A 15,473-nucleotide genomic window follows, 5' to 3' on the forward strand; every position below is an offset into this window, starting at 1 on the left:
ATAACGGTAACAAGTTTATCTGGGGATCCAAGGGTCTGAGAGACCTTCTCTCTGGAAATACAAATATATAACAAAGAGAGAGGACGGTTATCAGGGCGGGTGCTGACTTCATACAGTCTGACTGCAATCTGGTGGTTCTCCTGTCACAGAGGACAGAGTACTTTCAACAGGACATCTACATACTAAGAGGTAGTATGGCAATTAATTTCAGTGCAAGACTGAATCAAGCTTTCTATGTTTTGGAAAAAAACTTAGGTTTTTTCATGGAAAGTAGATACTCTTTACTAGTTTATTGAATTTAAAAAATTGAAGATCCCGCAAAATGAAAAGGCCTTTTTACAGAAAGTAGAATTTCTAAGTGACAGATCTGGAAATCAGTCTGACTTGGACAAACTATGGATTCAACACGCAGATGAGATTTCCTCCTACTGTTGACTTGCCCTGGATTTGATACCCACCCTCAAAAGAATCCTATAAAAAACTGCTTCAAAGCCCCTTTGAAATCGCAATAGTGCAGCAAAACCACAAGTAAACAACGGCCTGTTAACCTGTTATTTCAAATATAGACTGAAAAGCCAACAGGCATCTTTTTGTGCAATTTTTTTTTAAAACATCGTTAAGTTGAAATATCAAATCTGCGCAGCGCGGTCCCTTCACAGAAGGCAAGAAAGTGCCGGCACATCATGTGGGAGGCCGTCCTCGGTGCTGCAGGCTGTGAAAGTGGGCCTCCTTCAGGGTCTGGTTGATGTGGAAGTACGGGCTTTGGCACAGCGCGGACGGCGCGGGCGCGGGCTGCGGGCCGTGGGGGCTGGACCGGGCGGTGGGGTGGCTTGAGCTGCTCTCCGGCCCGCTGGCCCGGTCCGGGCTGTTGATGCTGCTGCCGCTGCCGCTGCTACCGCCACTGTCACTGCTTGAAGACTGGAAAGGGGGGAAAAGACACGGCATCACAGTTAGGCTGTTCGGGGTCTTAGGAGCTTAACAGGGGTTTAACTTCAAATACCCTCTTTAGGACTGTTTTTCCTACTCAGTTTGAGGAGGATCAGCATGAAAACATACGCTGGGTTTTAGAGTTTACGAAGCATTTTCACTAAGATATTTCGTTCCGTCCTCACACCTACCCTGTTAAGTCCAGTGGGGTGACGACCCAACACACACCCCCAGGAAGAGGCAGGGTCCGGACTCCAGCAGGGCCCTCCGACCGCAAATCCCTTCCACTACATCTTAATTCCTTTACGCATCTTCCCTGCTTGCTTTTACCACGCATTCCAATCATTTCCAATAATCACAGAAGGGAGTTCTCAGCCTCCAAAGGGAAGCGTCAGTCAATGGTACAGGGTATGAAACAGGTGTCCTCATAACAAGTAAGGTGGCTTCTGGGCACAAGTGAAAATTTTGACAACTTTGTGGTTATCACCTGATGGGCACAAAACTGTATTCTCTGAAGGCAGAAAACATATCCTGAAAGACTTTTTTTTTAATTGAAGTATAGTTGCCGTACAATATAAGTTACAGGTGTGCAATATACTGATTCACAATTTCTAAAGGTTATATCTCATTTATAGTTATTATAAAATATTGGCTATACTCCCTGTGTTGAACAGTATATCCTTGTAGCTTATTTTATACCTAGTCGTTTGTACCGTCCTGAAAGACTTGAATATACTTCTTGTAGAGTTACATTAGCATTTTTGCAGTTCGGTACGTGTATGCGTGTGCGTATGTGCACACATGTGCCTAATTTTCTGTTTAATATCCCTAACGTTACTTGGTGTCTTAGTCATCTTGAAGAAGCTACTCAGAGTTCCGTGGTAAGAGTCACTCTCAGAAATCGCCTTCCTTCCGATGCTAGGATCTTCAAAGGGACGGCGATGGTAAGGATGGATCCTTTTCCGAATTACAGTATTTGACTATTTCTAATGAATGGTGACCCCAATAACTTGATTAACAGCACCCTTCTCTATTTACAACTCAACACAATATTGTGCTGGAAGGAATCAATGCATGAGACATTCAGAATTCTAGAGGCTAATGATCTGGTGCATAACTTTTTAAAATCTTACCCTTTGATACTTCTCCATTTATATTCCCTTATACAAAAACACTAGTTTTGAAATGCCTGCTTATGACCGTGTGAAATCTACATGTAAGGAAAAAGACTGGCAAGAAACAGATCATAGTAGTTAGGTTAAAATGGAGGGATTATAGTTGGTGATTTTTTCTACCCTTTACTGCAACTTTTTGCAATGTGGTTATTATCTATTTTCATTATAAAAGTAAATGTATAAATACAATGTTGTTTCCAGATGGATACTTTAAAAGCGATTTTTAAAATACTAGTTCTATCCATTTTTTGATCAAAAGTTATACCTAACAATATGTACACAAATAAACTTATCTAAAATGGCAAAGAAAGCAATGTTCACAAAAGGCATCCAGTCTTAACATTTAAACCAAGAATTATCATGGTCCATAGGTCATTTGGAGGCACTTACACTTAAGAGGTCACTTAGCCCACTGCCTGTAGGTAGTAGGAGACAACCTATCTATCTTCTTAAAAAATAATTCATGAAAGCATTATAATGGGCTGAATAAGGTCAGATGGCAGGGTTAACAGCAGCAGCAATTACATTTACTTAAAGACTTAAGTCAAAGCCAATTCAAAAACAAAAATTGTGTTCCATGAAAGTCTCCCCCAACCTAGCGCAGAATCAGTTAGAACTGCCGCTGGCACACCCGGCGAGGCCATAACTCGGTGACGAGCAGCCACTACACTGGGTAAGAGGCCCACCGCACAGAGCACTCTGTCTCCTCTTAGTCTGTTGTCTTTACTGTTTCTCGTTACAGGTACTGTCTGAGAATTCAGACAAGAACTAGAATCAGTTTCTAGTAAGTCACGTTTCCATCTCAAATTATATTTATTTCATACTGTAACAGCAAAGGTGACACTATTCTGAGAAAAGATAAAAATTCTTTAACATAAACAGGTTAAAAAAGATTGCTGTACAATAACTGTTAAAAAGGAGAGAGAGGGAGACAAATACACCTGCAATTTCTAGTCCATTTTAAGTATCTTGTAACTCAGATTTTTAGACACGTATAACAATGTTTAGTGTGGCCCTGTTTATAATAGCTAAAAATGGGAAACAACCTAAATGTCTAAAAATAGGGAAACTGGGACTTCCCTAGTGGTTCAGTGGTTAAAAATCCACCTGCCAATGCAGGGGACAGGGGTTCGAGCCCTGGTCCGGGAAGATCCCACATGCCACAGAGCAACTAAGCCCATGCGCCACAACCACTGAGCCTGTGCTCTAGAGCCCACGAGCCACAACTACTGAGCCTGCATGCTGCAACTACTGAGGCCCACGTGCCTAGAGCACATGCTCCGCAACAAGAGAAACCACCGCAATGAGAAGCCCGCGCACTGCAACGAAGAGTAGCCCCCGCTCGCCGCAACTAGGGAAAGCCCGCGCACAGCAACAAAGACCCAATGCAGCCAAAAGTAAAATAAAATAAATAAATAAATAAATAAATTTTTAAAAATAAAATAAAAATAGGGAAACTGGTTAAACTATGGTATATGTATATAAAGTGTAATACATGAATTACAATCCATAACGATGAAATTCTATTCTGCTGGTAACAGTGAGGATAAGAGATGTACATACACCAAGGTAGAAAGAGATCTTTAACATCTTTTTTATAGGTTACAAAACAACGTATAGTACGTCCACTGGTTTTTAAAGTGTTTTCTTTAATGTATACATATATGTACACCAAAATATTATGGAAGGATATACATGCCAAAATATTTAGAATTTGGACCTCCTCCTTTTTAAAAAAACTTTATTTTCTATAGCTTCTACAAAAAATACTTCTTTTGAGGGCAAAAGACAGTCATGAGTAAGAGAACCAAGGAGTGCTACTACAAAAGAGAGTAAGGTCTCCAGTCACTCGTAGCTTCAAGACTGAGACTTAAAGAAAACACTGACACTGTCAGTAAGATTTTAGGAAGGCCGTTTGCCTCCCGTGACAGCTTAAGAACCCCTAAACTGCTTCAGCTGACTCTAGCAGACAGCAGGCCGACGATGCTTTTAGACTAAGAAGAGAGAACCTATACAGAACCTGGGAATCTGGGTGAACGCACTTTACACGTTATTTTAATACACATAAAACATTACACCCTACTGTCATTAACGGTAAGAAAAATACATGTCTTTCAAAGGTGCACTGGTTCCTATTTTCATCCTACTCAGACCGGTCTTGGCATTGTCGAGCGGCTTTAGGGAATATCTCACCATCTACGGAAGGACAAGCAGCAAGCAGCAGAATAAAAGAAAGCAGTGCAGCGTGCTAAGGGTGACTGTTCCGTGAAACTTCTCTTCAGTGATGCACAGGTATATCTGGTATGTACTGGGTCACAAAATATGGCATTTCTGTGGGACCGGATCAAAAAGTTTGAAAGTTACTGAAATGGGTCTTAACGCTGTCAGCCATCAAAGTGGTCTAACTTTGTGGGATAAAGGAAAGACCATTATTTCCTTTTGACCCTAAAAGCATAAAACCAAATTTTAAGTCTCTATCAGAGCCTTAAGATGTATGAAGAAGTAAATCGTTCTGTCTTATAAAACCAAAAAACTCGAGACAGGGAAAAAATTGTATTTCCCCTGCTTAGTGGAGCTTCTCTGTATCAGATTGCTTGGGGGGCAGAGAAGAAGAGAAGGGAGAAGTATTAGAAAGAGTTTTCAGGAGCCTTGAGAGAAGGTAGAGCAGATAAAGGCAGAAGAACACGCACCATCTTTAGCAGAAAGAATATATATAAATCATGGAGCAGAGGACAGACAAGTTGAAGTTCATTTTCTTAGTCCAAAGGGCTCAAATCATACAGCAGAGGTAAAGAGCTCCTGACCCCTCAGCTAGGCCTGCCCTGAATTTTATTTTCCCAGGGTGTGAAGTCACTTTAAGAGAGAGCCCATTTATACCCATGGTAGAAACAAAATAGCTCTAAAGACACTTTCTACTAATAACCTTTAGAAAGTCCCCCAGGTGGGATTGTTACTGAGTCTCTGCTTCATAAAAAGAGAGCCAGAGTATATGTGTATATTTATTACCTAGAGTTGGATGCTTTCTGTTAGTTAGAAAAGCAGATCAACCGCGTATTTTATTTTCTTTCAAGCCCCAGCTTCCCCTCACATCCATCTCCCCATCCAGTGGTGCTTTTAAATTTACGTGAGCCTCAAAGGAAAAAAGAAATCTTGCTCATTGTATTACACACTCCATCCCTGGAGTCAGAATGCAGTTCATCCTAAGGCCACTGCAGAATCTGAATTAAGTGCAAGGGATGATCCTAGCCAAGTCTATCAGAGCTTCTAATGTAAAACTCTGTGCTTCCAAAGTGCCCAGTGATTTAAGAGAGCTCCAGGTCTGCTAATACCAGTGAGACCATAAGACTCCAAATGCATTCAGTGGGCTAATTAAAACCACTTTCTAAATATGCGAGGGAAGAAAAATACAGGTGGTCACCTTTCTGTGTCAGTGAGTAAATGGCATATCCTTACAAGATAAAACTGGACCACGTCATCTGTTTGAAGTTTCTGCCTAAAAACATGTATGTATTCTCATTACTAAACATAACTTTCAGGTTCAATATGAAACTGCCTGGGGTAGCTTTCCTTGCTGTGAGTTGATGCAACACATTACCAATATTTCGAGGACTTGAACTGTGAGCAAGGTTTCTAAAGAGGACACTACAGATCAGGTTAGCTTCCGAAAGGACTGTTCCTGCATTTGAACGGATCTTTTGAGAAGTTCATTTCAGAGTTAATTTGCTACCGGCTTTTAAACACACAACCTTAACACCTTACCCCAGAATCTGCCAAAACAGTTTTGTCTGTTAGGCTGGTCCTACTACTAGGACAGATTAAATGATGAGAATGAACAAAAACAAAGAGTGTTAAAATACCTTCTTTAAAAATTATGCTAAATATTCCCAGGGTCATCTAAATTCAGTGCTTTAAAAAAAAAAAAATCACCTAACATACTGCCAATTCTTATCAGTTAAAACAAATGGATTTATAGAATCCTAATTTTAATGATACATGGATTCCCCTGGTTCTGTAATGTTTTTATCTGTCATGCCTCTACACCCCAACTAAGAATACCCTTGGGATTTTAGGGTTATGCCATCAAAGATTTTCCCTTCTAGTAGAGACAAGAAAAAAGACAGAGGCTGTTCCAATTAAGCCACCTCTGTTTTATTTCCACATCTTCTCGCTCTCTACTTGCTGTTACTTCATAGTGATCTAAAAAATCAAAACGGTCTTGGTAAGTTAAAGGTATTTTTAAAAAGTTGGGATCTTCATATTTTAAAAAGGTACTGCTTTTGTTCACTCAGGTAGCAGTACTTCTTATAAGGCATATACCTGCATACCAGAAGCCAGATTTACTGGAAGTGTCTAATGTAATTTGTAGATAAAGATATTCAAGCTGAAAATAAAGAGCATTATTCCTACAAGTAAAGCTACAATTCAAACCAAAACGGCCAGACTAAGAAAATGGATTTAAATAAGTTAAATCTAGCTAGTTTTTACCCATCCAATACCTGTCTGAGGTCAGGGAATGGAGCTACCTTTGTAAAGGACCCAACAGGAAGATGCAGAGTGACAAATCACTTCACTCCTTGCTCACCAGAGAGAAAAACGAACCTGCCTTAGACATTAACTACCAGGAATCATCTAGAATGGCTTTCAAAAAACTTTTTTAGGGCTTCCCTGGTGGCGCAGTGGTTGAAAATCTGCCTGCCAATGCAGGGGGACACGGGTTCGAGCCCTGGTCTGGGAAGATCCCACATGCCGCGGAACAACTAGGCCCGTGAGCCACAACTACTGAGCCTGCGCGTCTGGAGCCTGTGCTCCGCAACAAGAGAGGCCGCGATAGTGAGAGGCCCGCACACCGCGATGAAGAGTGGCCCCCACTCGCCGCAACTAGAGAAAGCCCTCACACAGAAACGAAGACCCAACACAGCCATAAATAAATAAATAAATAAATAAATAAATAACTTTTTCATTCCTATACCTGTAAATTATATCTCAATTTAAAAACCAGTATCCTAAGGCTCACAAGGCATTAAATCTGAGTCACTGGAGTTAAAATTCAAGATCTTCAATGCAAACACAGATTCGAGTTTTGAAAAAAACCACTAGACCCCAATTTCCTTACTTTTTATAGCTACAAATCTAAAATTGCTGTCTAGCTAATACCATGTCACAGCATCTACTCAGAAAAATATTTTCCAGCTAAAAGACAGAGGGAGGAAAATTATTCTTCTCTGTTCCTATGATTCAAGAGAAGTCGAGAACCTAGTGGCCCTGGGTGTATTCAGCAAAGTCCCTCAGAACTTCCGATCTGGCGCACGCCGTGGGCAGGAGCCAGCCGCTCACACTCAGAGGCTGGGGCTCCCCGATCCGCCTCTCACCAGTTATGTATCTTTGGGCAAGGGACTTTATTGTTCTGTGCCCCAATTTTTCCATGTGAAAAGTAGAGATCACAATAACCACCAAACTGACAGGAAGAAAATGTACAAGTAGATTGAAAGTTTCTCTTTACATAACTAATCTGGCAAGTCGGTTCACATTCTTCAGCTTCCTAGAATCTAGGAAAAAAAGAGGCCCATACTATCTCCATTTTACAGATAAACATGACTTACTTGTGGCACAGTTCGAAACAATTCAAACACCTCGTGTCTTATTTCCCAGTACTTGCCAATGTTATCACATTTAGGAGAAAAAGGTGAGTTCTGGAAATTAATTATAAATAACAGTTTTAAATCTCTCTTACAATGAAAACAAACTTCCAAATGAAAGTTCTTTATGTTACAAGAAAAAAATTCTAAACTTAAGTATCTCAAGAAAGACACAGGAGGGGCTTCCTGGTGGCACAGTGGTTAAGAATCCGCCTGCCAATGCAGGGGACATGGGTTCAAGCCCTGGTCCGGGAAGACCCCACATGCCGTGGAGCAACTAAGCCCGTGCACCACAACTACTGAGCCTGCACTCTACAGCCCGCAAGCCACAACTACTGAGCCTGCGTGCTGCAACTACTGAGGCCCGTGCGCCTAGAGCCTGTGCTCCGCAACAAGACAAGCCCCTGCAATGAGAAGCCTGCACACCACAACGAAGAGTGGCCCCCGCTCACCACAACTAGAGAAAGCCCACGTGCAGCAACGAAGACCCAACACAGCCAAAAATAAATAAATTAAATAAATAAATTTAAAAAAATAATAATAAAATAAATAAATAAAGACACAGGAAATGGCTTCTCTTAACTTAGTCTCTTAAGGAAACTTACCCCATTGGCCCTACCTTAGAATTAAAAGATACCGTTTTCATTAACAATACACTTTGTCATGTAAATTAATAAAATTAAGAATCCACTAGTAATGACCTGTTTTATTATTTCCCCCTTTACACACAATAGTCAACAAGCAGCCAAATGTCCCTAAACTGGATATTTTTATGCTATAAACATAATGATCTACTCCAGTGGTCATGATTCAATTATTCAGTACTTAACTTTCCATTTTAAAGTTTTCCCCTGCCTTTTACTGCTCTAGTTCTCCCTGGGTTCACTCAGGCTCATTACTCCAGGGGAGGGGCGGGGATAAATTGGGAGACTGGGGTTGACATAAACACACTACTATATATAAAAGGGATAACTAATAAGAATCTACTGTATAGCACAGGGAACTCTACTCAATACTCTAATGACCTATATGGGAACAGAATTTTTAAAAAGTGGATATATGTGTATGTACAACTGAATCACTTTGCTGTATAGCAGAAACTAACACAACATTGTAAATGAACTATACTCCAATAAAAATTAATTAAAAAAAAAAAAGACTCATTACTCGACAGCACCAGACGCCGGTAAATGTGCTGAAACGGAGGGTCGGAGGGTCGTGACCGCCCGTGAGGGATCTACTGGTGAGTTCAGATTACCATGACAGGTAAAAAGTACCTGTATTGACTGTTACTTATTACAAGGGCAATCCAGTCCATCCTTCAGACTAATGATTACAGAGTGGTTTAACCACTGAATTTCTCTGGACAAGTAAGAACCAGACATGTGAACCCACAGGTTGAATAACAATACACTGTTTTCTTCTGTGAGAAGAAGAAAGGTATTAGGGAGTGAAGGTCATTCTCTACAAACAGCAATTAAAACAAACCAAAACTATAATACTAAGGAGTATTACTCAAAATAAGAGATCAGAAATGTTTGATTTTTTAACAAATGACAATTTATACTCCTGTTCTCAAACATCAAAATTGTAGATATAGGGAAAAAAGATCAATACAAAAAAGATCTACTGTACCTTTGAACTAATGCAAACATCATATAGCAGGATTGACATACAGACACGAGTAATGAAATATTCAGGGTGATACCGTGAAAGTAATCACCACATACTCTTTTTAATGAATAGTCTTATAACTCAAAAGAATAATGGAGACTCAATTCTGTTAGTTTTATCATTAGATGTTCATGGTAGCCTCTAATCTTTGGTTTTCTTCCAAAGAAAAAAGAGATTCCCTAGTTTAACCAAAAGCTCAATTACTTTTCTGTTAATCTTAAAGGAGAAAAAAAAAAAAAAATCCAAAGGGAAAAAAAAAAAGGTGATAGGAAGATTTAAAAGGGGGGATAAAAGCTATAGAAATTTAAGTCTCCATGTAGAAGGATCTAGTCTGCACTGGTGCATCAACTGCTCCTGAATGAGTATTACCTACATGACAGTTACCGATTTTTTTCTCCCTGAGGGAATTACTTTGGATTTCTGGTAAAAACTGGATATAGGTCAAATCCTATTACTGAGAACTAATTAAAGTACAAATTACTTTGGCTGTGGAAGAACTGTGATCTATGGAATTCTGCTTTAAGTGATGAGGCTAGGGCTTGGGAATCTTTGCCACTGAGGAGTTTCTCTCTTAGGGTGACAGCTGTTAAGGGTCCAATCTTTAGGTGCATAATTTAATAGCAGCACCCCTTCAGCGTCAGCTTCCTTGCCCCACTGCAGACCAGGTGCTCAAGTGCGCAGGAGGCATAGTGAAGCACCCAGGAAACCAAAGTTCAAACCAAAGTTTGAACTTTCCCCTTTCCCCTCTCCCCCGACTCCACTCTGCTTCCCACAGGTGCTCTTTTCAGAACAACATAATGAAAACATAAACACAATTAAAAATAGGACTTCGCGTACACATACATTATATATTCCGAATGCTTGTACGGTTTCTCTTAAAAACATGGAAAGCTTATCTTTAGGAGACATGGAAGCAGCAAAATATACTTGTCTTAAGGACAATTAATGTTTAGAGACGATTAGACAATAAGCTGGCTTCTGAAATACCAAACAGGGGTTCAAAGATGGGCTTTCAAAGGTCCATAAAACTTCTAACATACAAATTCTGGGGTGCGCTTATGTATGACTACGTGCAGACATAGGCTGTTTTGCTGGGGAGAGGATGCGTAGCTTCCTCAAAAAGGCCATGACTCAAAAAAAAAAAAAAAAGGTTAAAAACACTGCAATCAAATAAGATCACTTTTCTTTATTTAAAAAAATTTTAATTACACGGAAGTAACTGGGTTATTAGCTCAAGCAATGAAAAGAGCAGATACTCTGGACCACACTTCCTACCTCTGTGTCCCAGGAATCGTGAAAGACAGGGTTTCTACTACTCCTTTTGGTCTGTGGGGGGAGATGGTGGTCTTCTTCACTGCCATTCCTTCTCCTTTTCCTGAAATTAAATCACAAGGAGAAAAAAAAAAAAAATCCAACAATTGACCTTCTGGACACTTCAAACTGTAAACCATGACAACATATAAATTTGCCCTCTTGCCTGAAAAAAGATAAATCATCATATGATATCCCAATAGGTAAAAAAAGTTAGAAGTACACCGTCGCCAGGCACGAAGAACAAAAATATAAAATAGCAGCAGTACGGTCGAGCTTAAATTAGTAAAACTCATTTCTAAAAAAAAAGCTTGCCAATTTGAAATGCCTGCTGGGAACAAATAAGATCAGGAAGACATTAATGACTAAGCTCTCAAACTCTACCTAATTAATGTGATCTTTTCCTACATTTCCTGAAGTTACAGTTCCAAGTTACCTAATTTTACTCCTGTCCGTACGACAACATCTAAGACAGGAGTGACTGCCTTTGCCTATTTACACTTAAAATCCTTATAAAAATGGTGCTACACAGGAAGAGCACTGGAGGTTCTGGTAGCCTCTAATCTTTCATTTTCTTTCATCCCTGATTTCTCCCCAATTATCACATTAACACAAAACCTCTCTGCCCTCTAACATATTAAATTACTTTTCTGGACAATCACCGGAAAGGCTGCTCTTGGACACATTAACTTGATTCTTCTGGCTACACCACCTGGTATTACGAGAAGTTACTTCCCCAGGTTGTTACTGTGAGACTGTAGCACCAGCCACTTAAAATGTCCAGGTTTCAAGAAAAATCACACATATTTCTCAGTCAAGTGTTCTGAGATGTACAAGAAAGACAAAATTTGTATGTTTTCTATGCAAGAATCAAGTGCTATCAGGACTTCCAAACCCCAGTTAAAAATCAGAAATAAATTAAAGGAGGTATAATTTTAAGTCAAATTGCATGGAACTGTGCTGTCCAATACAGTAGCCACGAGATATATTTGTTAATTTAAATTAATTAAGATTAAATAAAATTTGAAACCCAGTTCCTTGATCACGCTGGCTACACTTTCAGGGCTCAGTGGCCACCCATAGCTAGTGGCGACTGTATGGGACCACACAGATATAGGATGTTCCTACCACTGTAGAAAATTCTACTGGGCAGTGCTGGCTAGAGGCCATGTTATACAGAGCAGCACAATCTATTACAATGAACACTCTTCAGGGTTCAAGTTTCTATAGCTAGAGGGTAAAAGAGCTTTTTGGAAAGTACTGAATTTGAACATATAGTATCTTCTATACAGTTATACTTTCTATGTGAGTAGGGTGGCTTACTGTGGTAGGCCCTTAACCCTACGGCTCTGAGTTGAGGTCTGGACATCGGAGAAAATTTAAGTTATCACCCCGAGCTCAATCCTCTGTCCTTGTGAATACATCTAACGTTATTAATGAACAAGTATGGATCCAGTTTAGGCTTGGAATGATAAATAATGGGTGTGCGGTTCTGATTAAGCATTAACCAACCTGCAGAGGGCTACACCGTTTACCTCATTCTAAGACTCAGTTGTTTATAAAATAAGATCTCCTTATCTTTCTCTCAGGGGATTAGATCTTATCCTGAAGTACTGGAGGCTAAAAACTAGATAAATATCGGGTTTTAATTATCATTAAATGGATGTGCTAGTTGAACCAAGAAACTGCTCAGTTCGTTCTAATATGACCACTTCCAGAGCACTGTCTGATGGAAGGCCAGCTGACGCACAAAGAGAAACTCCTCAAACGACAGCGTGCTGGTCCCCAAACTCCTCCTTTATCAGCATGCCAACAGCTGATTGTGCCTGGGCTGCTGAGTCACTCTAACCAAACTCATGAGCCTGACCAAAACTTTCCAATTTCCTCTTTTATAATAGGGGATAAGATACATCTTTCTAGCGACAAGACTATGAATGTCAAGTGGATAGGCCGGTTTTGAAGATTTCAATTGAACTCTGGGAAAGTCTCATGAAATATCCCTGCCTCATAATCAGCTGATTTCTCCAGGTACCAGAATCATCTCTTTGGCCTCCTGGGAGTCCTCTTCTTTGCACGGCACTAGATTAAGGATGAGCCCTACCTGTTCTTCATTCTCCTTTTTCTAAGCTCTTTGCAGATTTCATCCTTGAAACATTTCTCTTTTAACAACATCATTCATAATTGTCAAAACTACAGCTTCATGCTTAACCCTATCCACACAATCAGTCAGATTGTAACTTTTCACATTAATGCCATAGACCAGGTTACAATTTGAGCAGCTACCTTAAAACTGATTACATTCTCCCTAGCCATCTAGTTACAGATTATTGTTTAGCATCTGTTACTTCTAAGGATGGCAGAAATACATCACTTTTCCTCATTTCACTTCTCTCCAATATTCCTGTCATCTCCTAGAGACCAAGCATAGAAGTAATCCTAGAGTACAGAGACTAGTGGTTTTCAATTTTTTTTAAAAAAAGTAACAGAACTCTTTCGTCCTACCAAAAAAAAAAAAAAAAAAAAATCCCTCTATTTCCATAAGAGATAAAGGATCTGTTTTAAAGTAGAAGCCTCCCTCCCACAAACCCACCCCTCTTGCAGTTTGAAAAACCACCGTCTCAGACCAACCCTTCATCTTAAAATTGAGGAAACAGATCCAGAGACCAGAACTGACTTGGAGATGCTAAGACAGCTGGAGCTGCTCCATCATACTCCACGACACACGGGTGCAGAGAAACCCCTGCCAAATCAAATGCCTTCTTTTATAGTAAAGAAGTTACCATGTTGAGATTGTGTGAACTAGATAAAAGGAATCTGTTACTAGTATAAACACATTCAGATTACCCGTGTACAGCACAGAATAAAAGAAATATTTTGCTAAGAAATATTTCGACTTTTTCAGATATGTGAGACATCCCAAGGAACTACTGGAAGTACAAACTGGGTTTGGGAAGGAAAAAAATGGCAGTTAGATCAGGCTTACTGCACCTAAGGATCCTGTGACTAAGTCCAGTAGCAAGTTGGTACACCTGGCCCCTAATTTCAAATTTAGTCCACTCTTCTTTAATATACAAGTAGAGGCTTTATGCCCCACTCACTGCATGACCCAAGTCAATATGCAGAAGTTTGGAGAACCCTAGATTCTCGCTATTGGCCCAAATAACTTCAGGGTGCTTACGAGAATCTCAGTGCCATGAATTTACCATGCTCCAGAGTAGGGTCCTTGTGGAAAGACTGTCAATTACATTCAAAGCCAATGGAAACACAGAAAGACAAGAAAAGATCCAGCATAATCTACCAAGGCAGTCCTATCTTATTCACTTAGGCCTCACTGAGATTTTACAGAATAAAGGAAAAGAGCAGTGAACCTAGAAAGACCCACTGAGCTCTCTAAATCTCTTTCCTCATCACAAATATGAAAGATTGAACTTGCTGATCTACAGTTTTCAGTTCAAACTCCACGATGAGGGATTTTTCTAATTTCGAATAAAGCCGATCCTCTTCATTCTGGGGTACAATCTCAACTTTCTCCTCCCCACCTGTTTACAGGGGGAAATAAGGGGAAAAAAAGAAAAAGAAAAATCGCAGCTCGGTCCGGACTTGTCCTAAGTCCGTGTCAACGAATCATAACACCGCCTAAATTAAGACCCGGGCCTAGGCTCGGAGAAAAAGTAGTGCATCACGATATAATCCTACCTCCCGCCTTCCGAGTCAAACGGCTCCGCATCCAAACAGTTTAGAATCCTGCCTGTTCTTAATGCTACAGCCGAGAGAGAATCCACAAGCCACTTTGGTCCTCGGCCCTTCTGTGTTCACAATCGCCTAGGACACAAGTTCTTCGGTCTAACCTAACCCTTTCCTGCTGCGGGGTTAAGCCCAAGCCTTCTTTCTGACCTTGGGGAGACCAGCTCCCCGCCCCGTCCTCTCACAGACGCCCTAGGGGCTCCTCTCGAAGATCAGACATTCCTCCCATCCCCCTACCCTCCTAAATTTAGGACGGGGAAGCTTTAGGGCCATCGTCTCTCTTCCGGGACCGATCAGACTTCATTCCAAATAGGGAAAGAGAGGGGGGAAAAGATGGGGCCGAGAGAAACCTGGGCCCTGGGGAGTCACTCCTTCAGCGCCCCCAGGGACCAGGTACCCGATCACCCGCGCATCCCTCTCCCCTCCTCCCCCCGGACTGCAAGGCACCCAGATGGAGACCTGCCGGGCCCACGCTTGCTCGGACCCCTCGTCACGCGCCCCCTCGGCTCCAACCCCCAAGACACAGCAACCGGCGAGGGGCTGGAAAGGTGGAGGGTCCCCTGCGGTCTCACCTGGGGCGGAGGCGCTCGCTCATGTTAACTGATGGAGGCGAGCGACGCGGCGCCGCTCCACGAAGAGAGAGAACAGAGAGTGTTGTGTTCCGGCGGCCGCCACGCCCACACCCTCGGGCCTTGGGTCTCACCGCGGCTCCGGTGGAAGCGGCCGGCGGTGAGTACCCCTCTGTGGGACCCGTACCACCTCTACTTCCGGCGTCTGCTCCGCGCCCCCCCATGTCGCAGCCGCCGTGGTACCGCCCACCCGCGGCTGCGCAGTGGCGCGACCCCGGCCGCGCCGACCGGTAACCCCGCCCACAGGAAGAGGCGGGCTCGGAGCGACCAGGAGCTTCTGGGAGAGAGGACCTCGTTCGAGGTCGCCCGAGCTTTCGCCTGTTCGCAGCCGAGAGGGGATAGGTTAAGAGTCAAGCCAGGTTTAAATTAAATTAAAC

The 15,473-nt window shown here is 41.6% G+C and overlaps 1 protein-coding gene and 1 long non-coding RNA gene across 4 annotated transcripts; one reads left to right on the forward strand and one right to left on the reverse strand.

Annotated features, from left to right (window-relative positions):
- Positions 1-275: 275 nt before the first annotated feature.
- VCF1 (VCP nuclear cofactor family member 1) lies at positions 276-15,385 on the reverse strand. Of its 3 annotated transcripts, XM_082439864.1 has the most exons (4): positions 15,040-15,385; positions 10,688-10,787; positions 7,703-7,792; positions 276-918 (listed from the first exon to the last, which is right to left on the reverse strand). In XM_082439864.1, exons 1-4 carry the CDS (start codon positions 15,258-15,260, stop codon positions 682-684), a joined length of 648 nt encoding a protein of 215 aa, XP_082295990.1. In that variant the 5' UTR covers positions 15,261-15,385; the 3' UTR covers positions 276-681. The 3 variants fall into 3 exon arrangements, with proteins under 3 accessions (XP_082295990.1, XP_082295991.1, XP_082295992.1); XM_082439865.1 differs by lacking the exon at positions 7,703-7,792 and having other exon boundaries at positions 15,040-15,339; XM_082439866.1 differs by lacking the exons at positions 7,703-7,792; positions 10,688-10,787.
- Positions 925-7,398, forward strand: LOC309649664. The gene is made up of 3 exons (XR_014257241.1): positions 925-1,871; positions 2,845-2,886; positions 4,223-7,398. It is a non-coding gene; the product is annotated as an uncharacterized lncRNA (long non-coding RNA).
- Positions 15,386-15,473: the final 88 nt, after the last annotated feature.

This window comes from Balaenoptera physalus, assembly GCF_965194825.1.
Source record: "Balaenoptera physalus genome assembly, chromosome: 20".
NCBI classification, from domain to species: domain Eukaryota; kingdom Metazoa; phylum Chordata; class Mammalia; order Artiodactyla; family Balaenopteridae; genus Balaenoptera; species Balaenoptera physalus.

Coding starts and splice junctions, on each gene's coding strand:
- VCF1 (XM_082439864.1), bottom strand. CDS start 15,260: ATGGGGGGGCGCGGAGCAGACGCCGGAAGTAGAGGTGGTACGGGTCCC. Junction 7,793..10,687: donor ACGATTCCTGGGACACAGAG/GTAGGAAGTGTG, acceptor ATTAATTTCCAG/AACTCACCTTTTTCTCCTAA. Junction 919..7,702: donor TGTTTCGAACTGTGCCACAA/GTAAGTCATGTT, acceptor CCCCCTTTCCAG/TCTTCAAGCAGTGACAGTGG.